Source organism: Lynx canadensis, chromosome D2, assembly GCF_007474595.2.
Source record: "Lynx canadensis isolate LIC74 chromosome D2, mLynCan4.pri.v2, whole genome shotgun sequence".
Taxonomy (NCBI): Eukaryota; Metazoa; Chordata; class Mammalia; order Carnivora; family Felidae; genus Lynx; species Lynx canadensis.
In genome coordinates, this window is record NC_044313.2 from 69171269 (window position 1) to 69186111 (window position 14843).

Sequence of the window (14843 nt, forward strand, 5' to 3'; positions counted from 1 at the left end):
CGTGTGGATTGGATTGGGGCATGTGTGTGTGGCGGGTGGACTGCTAATCCTCAACTAGGAAGAAAAAGATTGGGAAAAGCTTTTAGAAGTAGCTCAGGAGGCTGCTGGGGGGGATTAGGAGGGAGAGAAGAAACTCTGGATTCAAGAAACTTCAGGCTGCAAAGCTTGTCCTGTGAAGGAGGCAGGTGTAACAGAAGAATGTCAGTGGGCAGGTGTAACACGTGAGTCAAAGATGGGAACAGGGGCGCCTGGGTGGCTCAGTCAGTTGAGCTTCCGACTTTGGCTCAGGTCATGATCTCACCTTCTGTGAGTTCGAGCCCCGTGTCGGGCTCTGTGCTGACAGCTCGGAGCCTGGCGCCTGCTTCGATCCTGTGTCTCCCTCTCTCTCTGCCGCTCCGCTGCTCACGCTCTGTCTCTCTCTGCCTCTCAAAAATTAATAAACATTTTTAAAAATTAAAAAGACGGGAACAGAAAACAAGAAATCGTTGGGGCTGAGGTGTGTGTGGCCAGGGAAGCACTGTGGTAACGGCTGGCACTGAGCGGGCACGTACGTGTCTGAGGCATGGACCAGCACATACAGGTGGCTGGAAGTGTCTTCTCACTGCCAATCCTAGGGACCCCTTCCCCACGGGGCCCTCGAGCAGAGACTCATGAGGGTCTGATCTTTCCCTTCAGGCCCGGGCTCTTGTCCCAGCAGGTGGTTGCCCCGGGCCTCACTCTCCCCCGTCTCCAGACACTGTTTCTTGTGCTAGAAGGCAAGAAGGGGACCGTGCCCTTCAGCTAGCCCACACTGGCAGGCCTCGGAGGTCAACCCGAGGGTGCGGGGAGTGGGGGGCGGTGGGAAGTAGCCGGCCCTTCCCTGGACTGGCCTCTGCTCCCAGCAGAGACCAGATCTGGCAGGCGGGCGGGCAGCAGAGGAGGCCCAGGTTTCCAGCTCCACCACGGATCTGTGAGAGGGGCGACAGGACAAGCCGAGGCTTCGGGGGATGGCAGGCCATAGAAGGGATTTGCGGGATACTGCTTGGCGCTATTCAACATGCACCGTGTGGCAGATTTGAGGCCGCTGCCTAGAAGCGGAGAGAAAAAAGAGCAAAGAAACCAGGCAGCGAAGAGAGCGGGTGCAAGGTGCACCGGGGCTGGGGGACGGGCCGGAGAGTAGGGCCAGTCCCCACGCCACCCACCCTCTGCGCTCAGAGCCAGGGCATCAAGGAGAGAGTGCAGAGCTCGTCAGTTTCCATTCAGTTTCCATCGCCTTTCTATAGACACTGATATTCGCAGAAAAGGGCACCGATGGGGTTAGGAGGATATTGTGGGCTCAGCTGGGTGAAGAGGTGTGCGAGGACCCACGGCTGTCTGCAATTCCAGGGGGAGGACGGGGCATACGCGGTCATCTCTGTTTTCAGGGGTGGACTTGGGCCCCGTCCTCGGCAGAATTCGGAGTTAAATTATTAGAGGGTTAGGGAGCACTTTCAAGGCCCTCTGTGAGCAGGTCTGTGGAAAAGCTGTGGCTGGAATGGAGTCATGTGTGAGGAAGAGGGAAGAGGCGTGGCCTAGGACGAGGCCACAGCTGCGGACACACGCGAGGGCCTCTGGGAGGTGGTGGCCATGTTGAGAAGCAGCCCTACCTTGCGCTGGGTGAGCCGAGACCCTCACAGGTTCAGGGTCCACGAGGGCTGGGCTTCGAGGAGAAAACATGTGCTTGTGGGGACCCGGGACTCATCCTCGGGTGCAGGCAGGGTCTTCCTGAGCAGGGAGCTGAGGGGGCAGGTGATTGGGGGGATCGTCTACGTCTGTACCTTGGAGGTTCCCCCTCTGAGCGTCCATCCTTGTTCCTGAGGCCAGAATCGTATTCCTGGAGTGCAAATTTGATCAGCCCTCACCCGCTCGAAACTTCTGTGCTCCCCAGAATGTGGACTTATAGTCTGAGCAGTTGACCCAGGGGTGAGCCTCGGGGCTGGGCACGGACTGGCCTTCTCCTCTCCTGTCACCCCTGTCTTCACACGTCCTTCCCTCCATCCTGTCGCGTCTTCCCACACAGCCCTTCCGTGCGTCAGGCTTCTGCTCGTGCCTCAAGACCCAGCCCAAATGCCACTTCTCTGGGGACTTTTCTGAGCCCCTGTCCCTGGATTATAGACTCCTTGTCCACACCACTTGTTGGCGTACCTTTCCCACTAATGACATATACAGCTCGAGGACAGAGGCTACATTCCTTTATGTGTGCTCACGCGCCCAGGGTTGGCATCTTCTCCGTACTGGCCCGTTTCACCCAGCTTGGGGAAAACAGAAGGCAGTGAATGTTTTCTCCAGAATTAAGAACTTCCTTACAGTGAGTTTGCCCAAAATAGAATGGCCGTCTTACGAACTGAGTAGTTCCCCAGGACTGCAAATGTTAGCAGGAACAAAAGGCTGAGATGCCCCTTAAAAGAGAGTTTTCGTGGGGCCCATGGGTGGCTCGCTTGGTTAAGCCTCTGACTCTTGATTTCTGCTCAGGTCATGATTCCCAGGGTCATGAGGCCGAGCCCCACATCAGGCTCCACACTTAATGTGGAATCTCCTTGGGATTCTCTCTCTCTCTATCTCTCTGCCCATCTCTCCCACTCGAGTGTTCTCTCTCTCTCTCTCTCTCTCTCTCTCTCTCTCTCTCAAGAAAAAAAATAGAATCTTCCAGCCATAAGATGTGACAGCATGGGTTCTGGGGCTCCACGGGAAACCCACCCCACCCTGTCCCACGCACACATGGCCTTCACAGGGAGACCCTCTCCCTCCCTCCCCTTCCCCTTCTGGGCAGAAGGGTGGCATCTCCGTCTGCAGCTGGCCTCAGGGTGGGGAAGGGTCAGGACAGGGGGGGCACCCCGAGGAATGGAAGATAGGCTGCTCAGCACTGTACTTCCTGCCTACGCCCCTGGGATATCCCCCGTAAGAAATTCCGAAGCCACTCAAGTGAGACACTGAGGGGCCTCGCTGATCACGAGGCGCAGACTTAGATGAACTTGGCCACGGGCCCCCTTCTCCCTAAGATCAGAGGCAGAAGGTGCTCGTGGGCAGCAGGGAGGTGTGGACTCTGTTGGCCTGCACGTTCCGGCCTGTGCTCACCTGGGCAGGTGCCCACAGGAACCTTGGCAGACGAGGATCCCCTGCAGTGCTTCCCACTCATTTCTCATTTCTCAGCTGCAGAGGTGGGACTCCCCCCTGGAGGGGCTGGACGGGCTCAGCAGCTCCTGGCGACCCTCCCAAGTGAGGCGGCCACACCCGCAAAGTGGAGGTAATTGTGTTTGTGTTTAGCCGTTCCGCCTACTAAGCCAGTTCATTTTGGACGGTCGGTTGTCAGTGGCTTAGGAATTATTATCGCCGTCATCACTATCATTTTTCGTAACAACTTCAGAGGCAGAATGTTCTGATGGCATACAGACTAGAGGCTCAGGAAGGGTGGGTGAGCTGGGCCCCTGCTCCTCAGCCTGTGTTCCGTGAACGCTGGCTGTGGGCCTCCAAGCCCCATCCGTCCCGGGGGTTGGCATGGGACCGCTGTTAACCCCGCGTCCTCAGCTTCTCTGCACCGGGACCCGTGATCTGACCAGCAGGCTCCAGAGGGCAGCGCCATCAGCCAGGCGAACAGAAAAGCCGCTGTCCAGCACGGGCGGAGAGCGCTTCTCAGATGCGGGTGTCCGCACAGCGATGCCACCCCTGAGAGCCGTTTTGAGGCTGGGTTCCTCCGAGCAGCGTGCAGGATTTGGGGTGCTTTTTTAGGATCAGTCTCAGGTGCCTTGGACCCAGGTGGAGACTACCTGTAGGGGTGGCCAGTCTTCGTGCATGCGGTGTGCGTCCCGTGCTGGCGTCTGTGGGTAAGAACTAGCAACAAAACAGGAGGTTTGGCCCTCGGTGAGGAACTCTTTCCCAGTCCAGCTGGGAGGGGAGGGGAGGGGAGGGGAGGGGGTGTGCCTGTGGCAGGCATTGGGGGTGGGGCAGATCCAAAGATCCTGCTTCTCAGAGGAGCTTGACCTTGAAGGACAGGGAAGGCTTGAGCCGGCTGTGCTGTTCACAGAAGGGAACAGGGGACCCAGGGAGGCTGCCAGAGAGAGGGCTGGAATCTGGAATCGGGGTGGGGATCCTCACCCAGCCCCATAAGTCAGTGCAAGGTCGCAGACAGGTGGCTTGTCCCGCCCGCGCAGGAATCTTTGGGAAGAGTCTATTTGACAGAAGCCTAGGTTTCCACACTCATGGGGCCGCACAGCTCCTCCTTCTCAGAGAATCTGTCTGTCGTCCAGAAATGGATTTCTTCTTAAATACTCTCATAACTCATTTAATAAGCAAACAATTTTCCCAGGCGTTCTTAGGATAATGCCCACTTTCTCCTCGTGTGTTCTTTAATCGCAGGTGGTTTTCTATGGTCTTTGGTGATGGAGCTGCTTTCTGGCTTCTCCTGCAAAGTTTTTTTTTTAATTAAAAAAAATTTTTTTTTAATTTTAGAGAGAGAGCAAGAAAGCACTAGCAGGGGAGGGGGTGGAGCGAGAGAGAGAGAGAGAGAGAGAGAAGGAGAATCTTAAGCAGGCTCCACACTCCTCACAGAGCCCGATGCGGGGCTCGATCCCACGACTTTGGGATCATGACCTGAGCTGAAATCAAGAGTCAGACGCTCAACTGACAGAGCCACCCAGGCACCCCCTTTTCTTGTACAGTTTTATATCTTTGGGGTATTTCATGGCCTCTGCTTCTGCCTAGCTAGCCAAGTTCACTGTCTGTAGGTGTTCGTGTATTTTTTGTTTTCTAAAGCTCTTCATTTCCAATGCACTTTCGAAAAATTTTACAGTGAAAGAAGTACACGATGATTTATGAATGGCATTTTTTAAAAGTCAGGCTCTTCAGACATTGTACCTGTTGTTTTGACTGTTTCTCTCCAACCTGTAACTGAGGCCCAGCCTGTTCCGTTGTCTCTGCATCTGGCTGCTTCCCCTAATGCCCGGGTTGGGATGGGGCACGCATGCCCTCTGAGAGCCATGCTCTCTCTTTCCTGCCTCTGCTCTTTGGGTGGCTCCAGCCCTAGGAATTCGATATAATACAGAACTGATTTCTATAACGGTTCTTTAGCCCAGTGGTTTTCAGATTATGGGGTGTGACCCATTATTCGAGCATGAAGCCACTTCTGTAGTGCTGCACCCACGTAAGCAAAACAGGTCAAATAGATCCATCTGTTCACACAGAGGAAGGCTGAAACCTTCATTTCAATTGTGTGCCTACGTATGTGTGTTCATGTGTCGGGGACATGATATAAAATGTGTGTCATAGTCAAACGTGTTTGAGAGTCCCTCCCGTATTCTGACATATTGCTGAACTTCCATGACAGAAAAACCAGTTATAACCTGTCTCCAGTAAAATGGTCGCATGCCTTGGGAAAATTGTCCCAAGGCAAGGCAGAGTCCACGAGGGTCCTGTGGAAGATGTTCCCAAGTCGGAAGGAGTCACTGTGGGCTGCTTCAGAGGGGGTTCCTGCAGTCTTTGGAGGATGGCTTCTCCTACATTACTCCTACTCGTTCTTCAATTCTCAGTTCAAATATTCCTTCCCTGGGGGAAGCCTTCCCTACTCCCCCTGTCTACATCGGTTTCCTCTGTTAGGTGCCTCCGTAGAACTACATTTCTTAGTATCAGAACACCTAGCTCAGTTGTTAATGAGACAGTGATTGGTATAGTCATGTTATTATTATCTGTCTATCTCCTAGAACATGACCTCCACTGGGCAGGCATCAGGTCTGTTTTTGCTCACTGTATCTGCAGGAGCCAACACAATGCCTAGCATAGAGTCCACACTTCGTATACACCAATGGCTTGGCTCCGTCCATCTCCTAGAACATGACCTCCACTGGGCAGGCATCAGGTCTGTTTTTGCTCACTGTATCTGCAGGAGCCAACACAATGCCTAGCATAGAGTCCACACTTCGTATACACCAATGGCTTGGGGCCAAGTCCCCACAGTCACCCGACATCAGGAACCCCGTAAAACCCTCTGCTGTCCTCATGTCTTTTCTAGAAGGGGGGAAGGTTTTCTATTACAAGGAGATCTATAGGTGGGATTGAAGCCCCAGGAACTCAGCAGAAGCCTTGCCCCACACAGGCCAGGAGTAAGCTGACTCCCTTCTTACTGTCCCCAGTGCTCCCGGTGAGGGTCACGGAGAGCATAAGCAGAGTGACAGACAGAACTTCTCTTGGGTGACGGTCCCTTCTCTGGTTGTGGCTGGGGCTCCACGGTTCCTGGTTCCTCGTGGTAGTAACGAATATTCCGGCCTTTACACATTAGTTGGAACCAGCTCATTTGGATTCCGTAGTAAGTACTGCAGATATAGATCTTAGCTGAGGCTCTGATTTGTGTTAGTCCAAGCACAGATGGGTGGTTTTTTTCTTTGCTATCCTCAAGAGTCTGTGAGGGTGAAGGCAGAAAGGTGGGGAGAGAGGAGGATCCAGAAGTATTTCCAGGGTTGCCCTAGCATGAAAGGCATGTTTCCAAAAAGGTGTTTTGGAAACGTTTTATTTTAGGCAGGAGAAAACGCTGACACTCTGGCCAGCTCCCATAACCTAACCAGACATTTTTTGGGGGCACGGCGTCGTCATAGCCAGGGAGCTCGTGAGTTTTGAAACTGCTTTTCCATTTGAGAGACCGGACCTCTGTGACCCCAAGCATCATTTCCACGGCAACCAGCTGTGATGAGATGGGGGTTCTGACCTCGCGGGACAATCGCAGCAAGAAACAGATGAGCTTGTGGATAGAAAATTTACTCTATGGCCTTGAACAGATCTCATGTAACCGAATCTCAGTTTCCTCATCTCTGAACTAGAGAAAGAAATGGGACGTGCCTTTGATTGGACGCGGAGAGATCCATGTTGGAAAAGCACGCATGTAGGTATTGTTGAGTTTAACTGAACAGCCCAGCGTTTGACAGGAGGCAGAAGACCTGTGGCCTGCACACATGTGCCTGTTGTGGGTAGCTGTCAACAGGCCTGCTCTCACGTCTCTGGCCAGCACCTCACTCTTTGCTAAACTGGCTTCCTGGCCGGTCCTGAATGGGGTAAGGTAGTTCACTGCCACCCCAGGGCCTTTGCACCGCAGTTCCCTGAGCATTTTCCTATGCTGTTTCCAGAGGGCTCCGTGGCCCACTCCCTCCCTTTGTCTGGGTGTCTACTCGGACATTAGAGCCCCTATCAGACACCCCACAGAAAACGACCCCAGAACTATTTGCCCCTTAAGGCCTTTTCTTCAGAGCACTGTGACCATTGGGAATTTCATAAGCTTCCTGGGGACAGGTTTGTTAATCTTTTTCTTTTTTCTTTTTCTTTTTTTTTTTTTTTTTTTTGAGTTTGGTTCAAGTTTGCTACACCTACCAAACTGGCACATAGTAGGCCATTCAGTCCTCACGAAAAACCTTTTTTCATTGTTTTAAGTTCATTGATCTTTAGGAAACTCTTATTTCAAAGAATAAAATTAAAAAAACCTGCCCAAGATCATAAAGGTAGCAAGCAGTAGACAGGGGTCTAAAAGCCAGGGCGAACTTCAAGTCCTGAATATTCTCTCTGCCTTGAGTCGGTCTTTTCTTCTGTCTTTCCCTCTGAGCACTGATGCCTTTGCTGTATCTCTGGGTCTGCCTTCATGATGCCCAGGCCTGCCCAGCCTCGCCCCAGCCTGCAGTGCTCTTTCCTCTAGATCCAGCTACAGCCAGTACTGCCCCTACCCCAGGTCCCAGTACAAACTCCCCACTCCGCTGTCGTGTTCTTGGAGAACCTCATGCTTGGCCTTCTAGAGTGGCAGCAGCTAATCTGATCACGAGTCAGGGCTGACCCACGCATGGACAGGTCACCTTGGCCCCATTCCCTCTTGAAACGTGTGCTAGAAGGTGTCCGTGCTAGGATTGGTTCCTCTCACCTCCTCGTGGGGTCAGACGTGGCAGCAGCTTCGAGAAGAAGCCCTGAGAAGCGTCTCACCGAGGGATGTGGGGATCGCCTGTTCTTTGTCATGTCACGTTTAAACACTTACTTTCGTGTCACCCGATGTGACTCGACAGGATAACCTTGCGTGTAATTTGGACATTATCTTTTTCACCGTGTCTGGGATGCTTCTGGGCCTTACCGTAATCCCTGGAAAGGTGCAACAAGCAGGTAGCAATCTCCTTTCTTACCAAGTGTGTGTGGAACCATGCTTACGGATACCTTGGCTGGCACAGAATATCGCTCACTAGACAGCACAGGAGGTCCGAGTCTCGTTGCAAACTGTCAGCATCCGGCTTTCCAATCTGGGCACGTGACGATGCTTGCTTGGGCTGTTTTCAGCTAGTTTGTGGACGAAAACTGCCTTCAGAGGAAGCCGTGGGCTTCTGGTAACACCGTTCACGTGGCATATGCTGGCCTCTGCTCTCATTTTCCCCTCGTCCCACACCCTCTGTCTGCTCTTTCTCTCAGGAAAAGTGCGGTGGCGGGACTTTAACCAGGAAGCTTACGTTGGAGGGACAATGGTCCGCTCCGGGCAGGACCCCTACGCCCGCAACAAATTCAACCAAGTGGAAAGTGATAAGCTGCGGATGGACAGAGCCATCCCGGACACCAGACATGACCAGTAAGTACTAAGCTGTGTGTCGGCCTGGGGCCTCCGCTTGCTTTCCCACACCTGGTAAGTAGCTTTGACCACGACGCAGCATTTTTCTTTTACCCTGGGACACTGAACACGCGTCGTGTCTCTACGGGGCGGTAAAACTCGGAAAAGGCATACGGCATTGGGGCTCCACTCCCTGGAAGAGACAGGCCCGCTGGGGATGGGATTCTAGTCTTTCGGATCCCCCAAGGCAGTATCGAGAGGCCGTGGGTGGCTGGCCAGAGGGTGGGGGGTCAGCACGAGAAGGGCATGTCATGTCTCAAACCCCTTCCCAAACACGCGTAATTTGCCATAGTTCGTAGCGTCGTCGGAAGGAAGGAAATCTGAATTCTTGCTCTATGAGGACAGCTTAACTCAGAAATGTTCTAGAGACTGGAAAGGCGAAAGAAACAACCCCGGCAGGGCGGATGTGAAACTGAGCTGAAACACAGAGACAGAGGAGGACTACGTCCTTCTCTTGACTCTTCAGGGATCTGGGCCCCGAGGGCGGAGGGCACTCCGGGGTTCATCGGGCTCGGCTGATGAGGTCTCCAGGCATTCTAACGTGAGTTTGTCACCGCTTACTGTCAGGCCTCACTGCCGCTACGCCTCTCAGCCTTGCTGGTAAGAGCTCTGACTGGGAGGCTGGTCACATGGAGATCATTGCGGGGGTTGGGCTTGTTGCAGATTGTTAAAAAATAAAGAGTTGTATTTGGAGGACAGCTGTTTCCTGGCTGTTTGGTAGATGTTCCCACTCACCGGGTTACTTAGGGAGTCATTCATCGTCATGGATGACACATCCACTGCGACTCAGACACTGTGTTCGGGTCCTGGGATTCCAGACAGAAGAGTCTCTGGCCCCAGTCCCGTTCTGGCTGGGGATGGGGCAGGGGTGGGGTGGGGCAGGTAACAGGTGCAACCCAGGAAGCGAGGGGGGGTGGTACCCCAGGGCTTGGACAGTCTGCTCTAAAGCAGTGCAGCCAGGGCCCCCAGGAGGTGGGAAGGTCAGGAAGCGCCCGAAGGAGGGGGGAGTCCTGAGCTGGAGGCATCCAGAAAGAAGGACAGGGGCAAGGCCGTGACAGGCAGCGCTGGGCTTCCAGAGAGCCCATCAGCGATCGGATCGCCCTGCGTGTGTGTCCCAGGGACTGAGAGGAGGGTAAGCTGGCGAGGGACGACAGTCAGCTACCTTACACGTGAACACTTCTTCAAGTTTGGCTTGATTTTGTAAATTAGTAGCATGCACGGAAAGGGTGTTTTCCTCTCCTGCTTTCGGGGGAACTTGACTTCACCGTGTCGGTTAACCATTTAGCTGCCAGGTTATCACTCCCTTTGCTTAACGGTCTTTTTGCGTGTTTGTTTTATTGCGTGTGCGTGTTCTAGACAGCTCTGTGCTCCCACAGCAGCTCATAAGCAGGTAAATTTACAGGACTTTTGGACCAAGGAGTTAAGTGCGCAGTGTGTGTGTGTGTGTGCATCAGAGAGAGAAAGAGAGAGAGAGAGAGAGAGAGATTTAATATATGAAACATATGGCTGATATATAATTATATGTGATACATAATATTAAGAATCTTACCGTTTTTCTAAATCCAGTCCAGGAGATGGTCTTTGTTTAATGTCTCCTATAATCCATTCATTTTTTTTTTCACAGGCAGCTTTGTTCAGTCTTTAGGCTGTGCTCCCGATTAAATTCAGCAGGGTTGGCTGTTGAACAGCCTATGTAAAAAGGTTTGCTGACCTGGGATCCACGGACCCCAGGGAGCCCACACGGAGGCTCTGGGACCCTGCGAGTCCTGGAGCTGTGTGTATGCACATGCCTGCATCTCTGGGGAGAGGTCACGAGTGCCGGTGTCCCCACCCCCCCCTCCATCCCCAGGCTAACCAGACTGTCTGCACCCCGCCTCTGCGAAGCGCTCCTCGGGGGCACTTACACGGTCCTTGAGAGTCAGACTCTGGACACAAAGGTTGTCTTCATTGCACGGAGTGGGAGGGGAGGGTCCCCCTTTGTTAAAAACCTGCCCAGTGATTAGGAGCAGCGGACTTAAGGCCAGAAAGGGGCACTGTGGCTTTTAAGAGGGGCTTGGCCTAAACTCAAGAGCGTGGTTGACGTTCCAGCAGAATCTGGCTCAGAAACCTTACCTGGTGGTTTGAATCAACTGCTTCGAATCACATCTCCATGAGACGGTGTGAGTGTCACTGCACCGTTGGGTTGTGAGTGGTTTTTCGGCTGTGACTTTTCCTTAGAGCTGAGAGAAAGTAGTGTCTTTGTGATGGCTCATCAGTGTGTGGGCTTCAGAGTCCCCCAAATTAAATATATGTGCGTATATAGCTTTTTTTTTTCCAGTTTTTTGAAATACGAGTTTGTCCAAGCAGATGTTTGACTATTCCTCCCATGGTGGGATGTGTTAGAGGTGAGTTTAATTTTAGTGCCAGCGACAGTGGCATTTTCATTTGCATGTGTTAAAGGAACAGCTGGGATGCCTTCCGTGTTGGTTTGACTTTGGCTAAATTAATGTCTCCCCAAGTCAGTCAGATGCCTGAAACTGAGCCAATGTGCTGTCCTCGGAGCGTAAGCTCATACTGAATGTCAGGTTAAGGAGATCAAGCTGCCTCTGTGAATCTCCCCCGACCTCCACCATACCTCTCATTGAGAACTATTAAAGCATTTGACCTTCTGCATAAATGTTTTGTTGGGTTTTTGTTTTTGTTTTTTTTCCATCTCGCCGTCTCTCCCTTCGTCTAGGATTATGGACACGTTTGAATTCAGCCTTCATGTGTGATGAATCTGAAAGCCATGCACGTGGTTCATTAAGAACAAGGTTTTTGGAGTCACATAGATCTTGGTCACGATCCCAGACCCTCCAGTCCTTAATCCTGTGGCCGGTAGCATTTGTACGATGATGGCACACGATCACCTCTGGTTACCATGAGGAGAAACACGTTGTCTACAAGGTGTTGGTTTCTCCTCCCTTGAGATTTTGTTCAGAGGCACCCTCAGCGAGGCGGCCCTTGACCTCGACCACCTCCCCGAGGAGTGCAGCCGCCTGGCCCCCACCCTTGATTTTCTCCATAATTCTTATCACCACCCACACACCATATGTCTTACTTATTTACATGTTCATCTGTCTTTACCCATTAGAATAGTGAGATACTGCCGCCAGGATCGTTATTGGACGACTGACGGCATTCAGGAAATTCAGTAAATATTTGTTGAGTGAATGTATTGCTCAGCACATATGGTGAGCGCCTACTAAGTCATCAGTGATACTAAGAGTCATGAAAGAATAAGGGAGATTTTTAGCAGTAGAGATCATATGAACCCCAAATAAACATAACGTGTTTACATTCTTCCAGGACTGAAAAGCAATGCAGTTACATCCCACCCTTTATTTCCTGTCCTTTGGGACAGATACAAGAACACATCAGGTGTTCAGAGCCTTGCAAAAACAAAAACAAAACAAAACAAAACTTCACATATTTGGGCAATGTTTTATTTACCTTTTTTAAATATATAAAATGTACTGGGCACCCTCCCCCGCCCCCCGCAAAAAAAAAAAAAATACATACATAGAAGCAAGTAGCCTAGAAAAGCTTGTCAGGAGTGAAATGTAGATCTGACATACAGGAAATGTTGGCTTATTCTAATAAGCCTTAGAAATTAGAAAATAGGAGCCCATCCTAGTCTTTACAGTTGCCCACTCAAAAAAAAAAAAATTCCCCTACTTCATTTAAATTTTTTTTAATATCTATTTATTTTTGAGAGAGACAAAGCATGAGCAAGGGAGGGGCAGAGAGAGAGGGCGACACAGAATTGGAAGCAGGCTCCGCGCTCCGAGCTGTCAGCATAGAGCCCGACGCGGGGCTCGAACTCACAGACCGCGAGATCATGACCTGAGCCGAAGTCAGACGCTCAACCGATTGAGCCACCCAGGCGCCCCCCCCCCCAACTTCATTTAATTTTATTTGAAATCTCAAATAAATTACCAAGGCTAAAAGCAAATTAAAGACCAATGGGAATTTTGAAAATGCTTTTTCCGACTATTTAGGTCTTTCCCTTCCCACCTTTGGGAAGCTGTTGTTAGTGCCCGGACAAAAGATCATACAGAACAGCGTTGGACAGACATAGATATGTATGGAAGGGGGAGCCAACAGGATGTGGCAGTGGGTCCGATGAGGGGTGTGATACGCCGTGAAGCAGAGCTCCAGGATGTATGGCTAAAACAAGGGAAGAGATGGGTCACCTTAACTGAGATGAGGGGGCTGAGTGGAGCGGGTGCGGGGGACACATCAGCAGTTAACGTTTGGACATGTTAAGTCCAAGGTACGTTGTCTGTGATTGGATATGTGTCTGGTGTTCAGCAGAAAGGTCTTAGTGGGAATGTAAACTTGGGAATGGTCAGTATACAGGTGGCATTTAAAACTATGAGATGGACATCACCCCCCAGGGCAACGAACATAGAAAGGAGGAGAGGCTCAAAGACCGCCATTGAAATTCAGCTGTGAATTAAAGCCAAGGCCAACACTTGGAGTACAGTCCAACATGGTCGACCGCTGACTGTGTCCTCTGGGTGCTGAGGTCCCAGGGGAGGAGTACTCTTGTTACCCTGTTAGAGTAGGGGTGAGGAGGGGTGTTAAAGCCCCTCCCGAGTCCAACTCAGAAGAGTTTTGCGCTGTTTCATGTTAGTGCGTGCGCGCACACGCGTGTGTATTTTGTTTTGTTTGCCTAGAAATGCATCTGACGGGAAAGTCAAGTACAGGAATCAGGCGCAACCCAAGGAGTTTATATAGAGTATCGTTCTGTCTACTGGGGAAAGCTGGAGCTGGCTTGCTTTAAAATTGTGTATATAAGTAAAATCAAACAAACCTTAAGGGGGGGAAAGCCTTATTCCCTTGTTTTCTTCTTTTCCCTGTCAGCTGCACACCATTCCTTTCCATTTATTTATCCAAGTCCCTTAAAAACGAGAACCGCTTGATAAAAGGGCAGATTTTGTTCAGGTGTCAAAAGTTGAATTTCTAGCAAGTTGCTCTCTGTGCTACCCCCCCTCTTTTTTTTTTTTTTTTTTTTTTTGATCACTAAATTAAAAATGAAGGGTTTTGAAACATTTTTGCGTCTAAAACTGAAGTACTGCTCCTGACCACGGGTGATCTCAACTGCATCCCACAAAGGATCGAGAAGTTTGTCCAAGGTGCACACCTCATGGCAGCCTTGAAATCAAAGGAACACTGTGTTTACTCTGTCTGTAAATTTGGGGTTACTCGTAAGGTTTGGTTTTGTTCCGTTCAGGATAATCACCCAAGGGCTGTGTTTTGAACCAGTTTCTCAAACGTCTAGCTGTAATGCAGCCCAAACCCAGAGAGGGGGACTCTTGAGGGGCCATTCTTTTCTTTCTTTCCTGCTTTTATTTTTTAGAAACCTTTCAACATGAGGGCAGGCATTGAAGTAACCGGCTGGGCTATTTAGTCTGGCTGGAGTGTCCACGTTGATGTCAGGGGTTTTAAGAGTAGCTAATCGGGATTAAGGGTTGTGGGGAAAGATACAGTCCAACTTTTCATTGTTACTCAGTGAGCGTAAACACCGTGAAAGCCAAGAAAAAGTTTTCTATGTCAACTCAGCTGCTTGGAGTGAGGCTTTGGTGTGGGCCGTTATGTTAGGGGGACACAGAGGTCGGTTTTTAGGAGAGCAGAAGATCCGGGGAAACAAGAGGAGAGGAGTGTGGCTTCTCCTGAGTTGGGGGGTGGGGGTCTCTTGGGGCCCGGGGCTTTGTTTTCATTTCACATTTTTTTTATAAAAGTGGCGTCTTACAAACATGCGTGAGCAGCTGACCCTCTTTTGTGGCGGCTGCTCTGGGACAGAGCTGATCTGCTCCCTCGGCAGCTCAGCGGGGCTCAGACCTGCTTTGGCAGACCCAAGTCACCTTCCTGTGTCCCACCGGCAGGGTCCTGGGACAGGAGACAGGTGCTTCTCTAAGCAGGGGCCCCCCAGCTCCCTCTGAGTTTCAGGTGGCCTCGCGGGCATTTGTGGCCGGTGGGGCAGAGGGGGTTTGGCTGCGGCACAACAGCGAGGCTTTAAGCTCTGTTGCATAGTAACGGCAACAAAATATTTATTGGGACGTTTTATCAGCGTCATGACCTGCGCTCAGCCTTTTATGTGCATTGATTTTATTTAATCTGCTGGCACTCCTGCGAGGGTTAGGGAGTCGCTGACAGCGTGCCGCCTCGCCCTCGCCCTTGGCAGGTGGCT

At 51.4% G+C, this 14843-nt stretch overlaps 1 protein-coding gene across 1 annotated transcript in view; it reads left to right on the top strand.

The window, feature by feature from the left end:
- Positions 1-14843, top strand: part of GALNT2 (polypeptide N-acetylgalactosaminyltransferase 2) — a 191717-nt gene that overhangs the window by 114558 nt on the left and 62316 nt on the right. Inside the window, 1 exon segment of the mRNA XM_030334895.1 lies at positions 8437-8590. Within this exon segment, the coding sequence (XP_030190755.1) occupies positions 8437-8590 (154 nt within the window).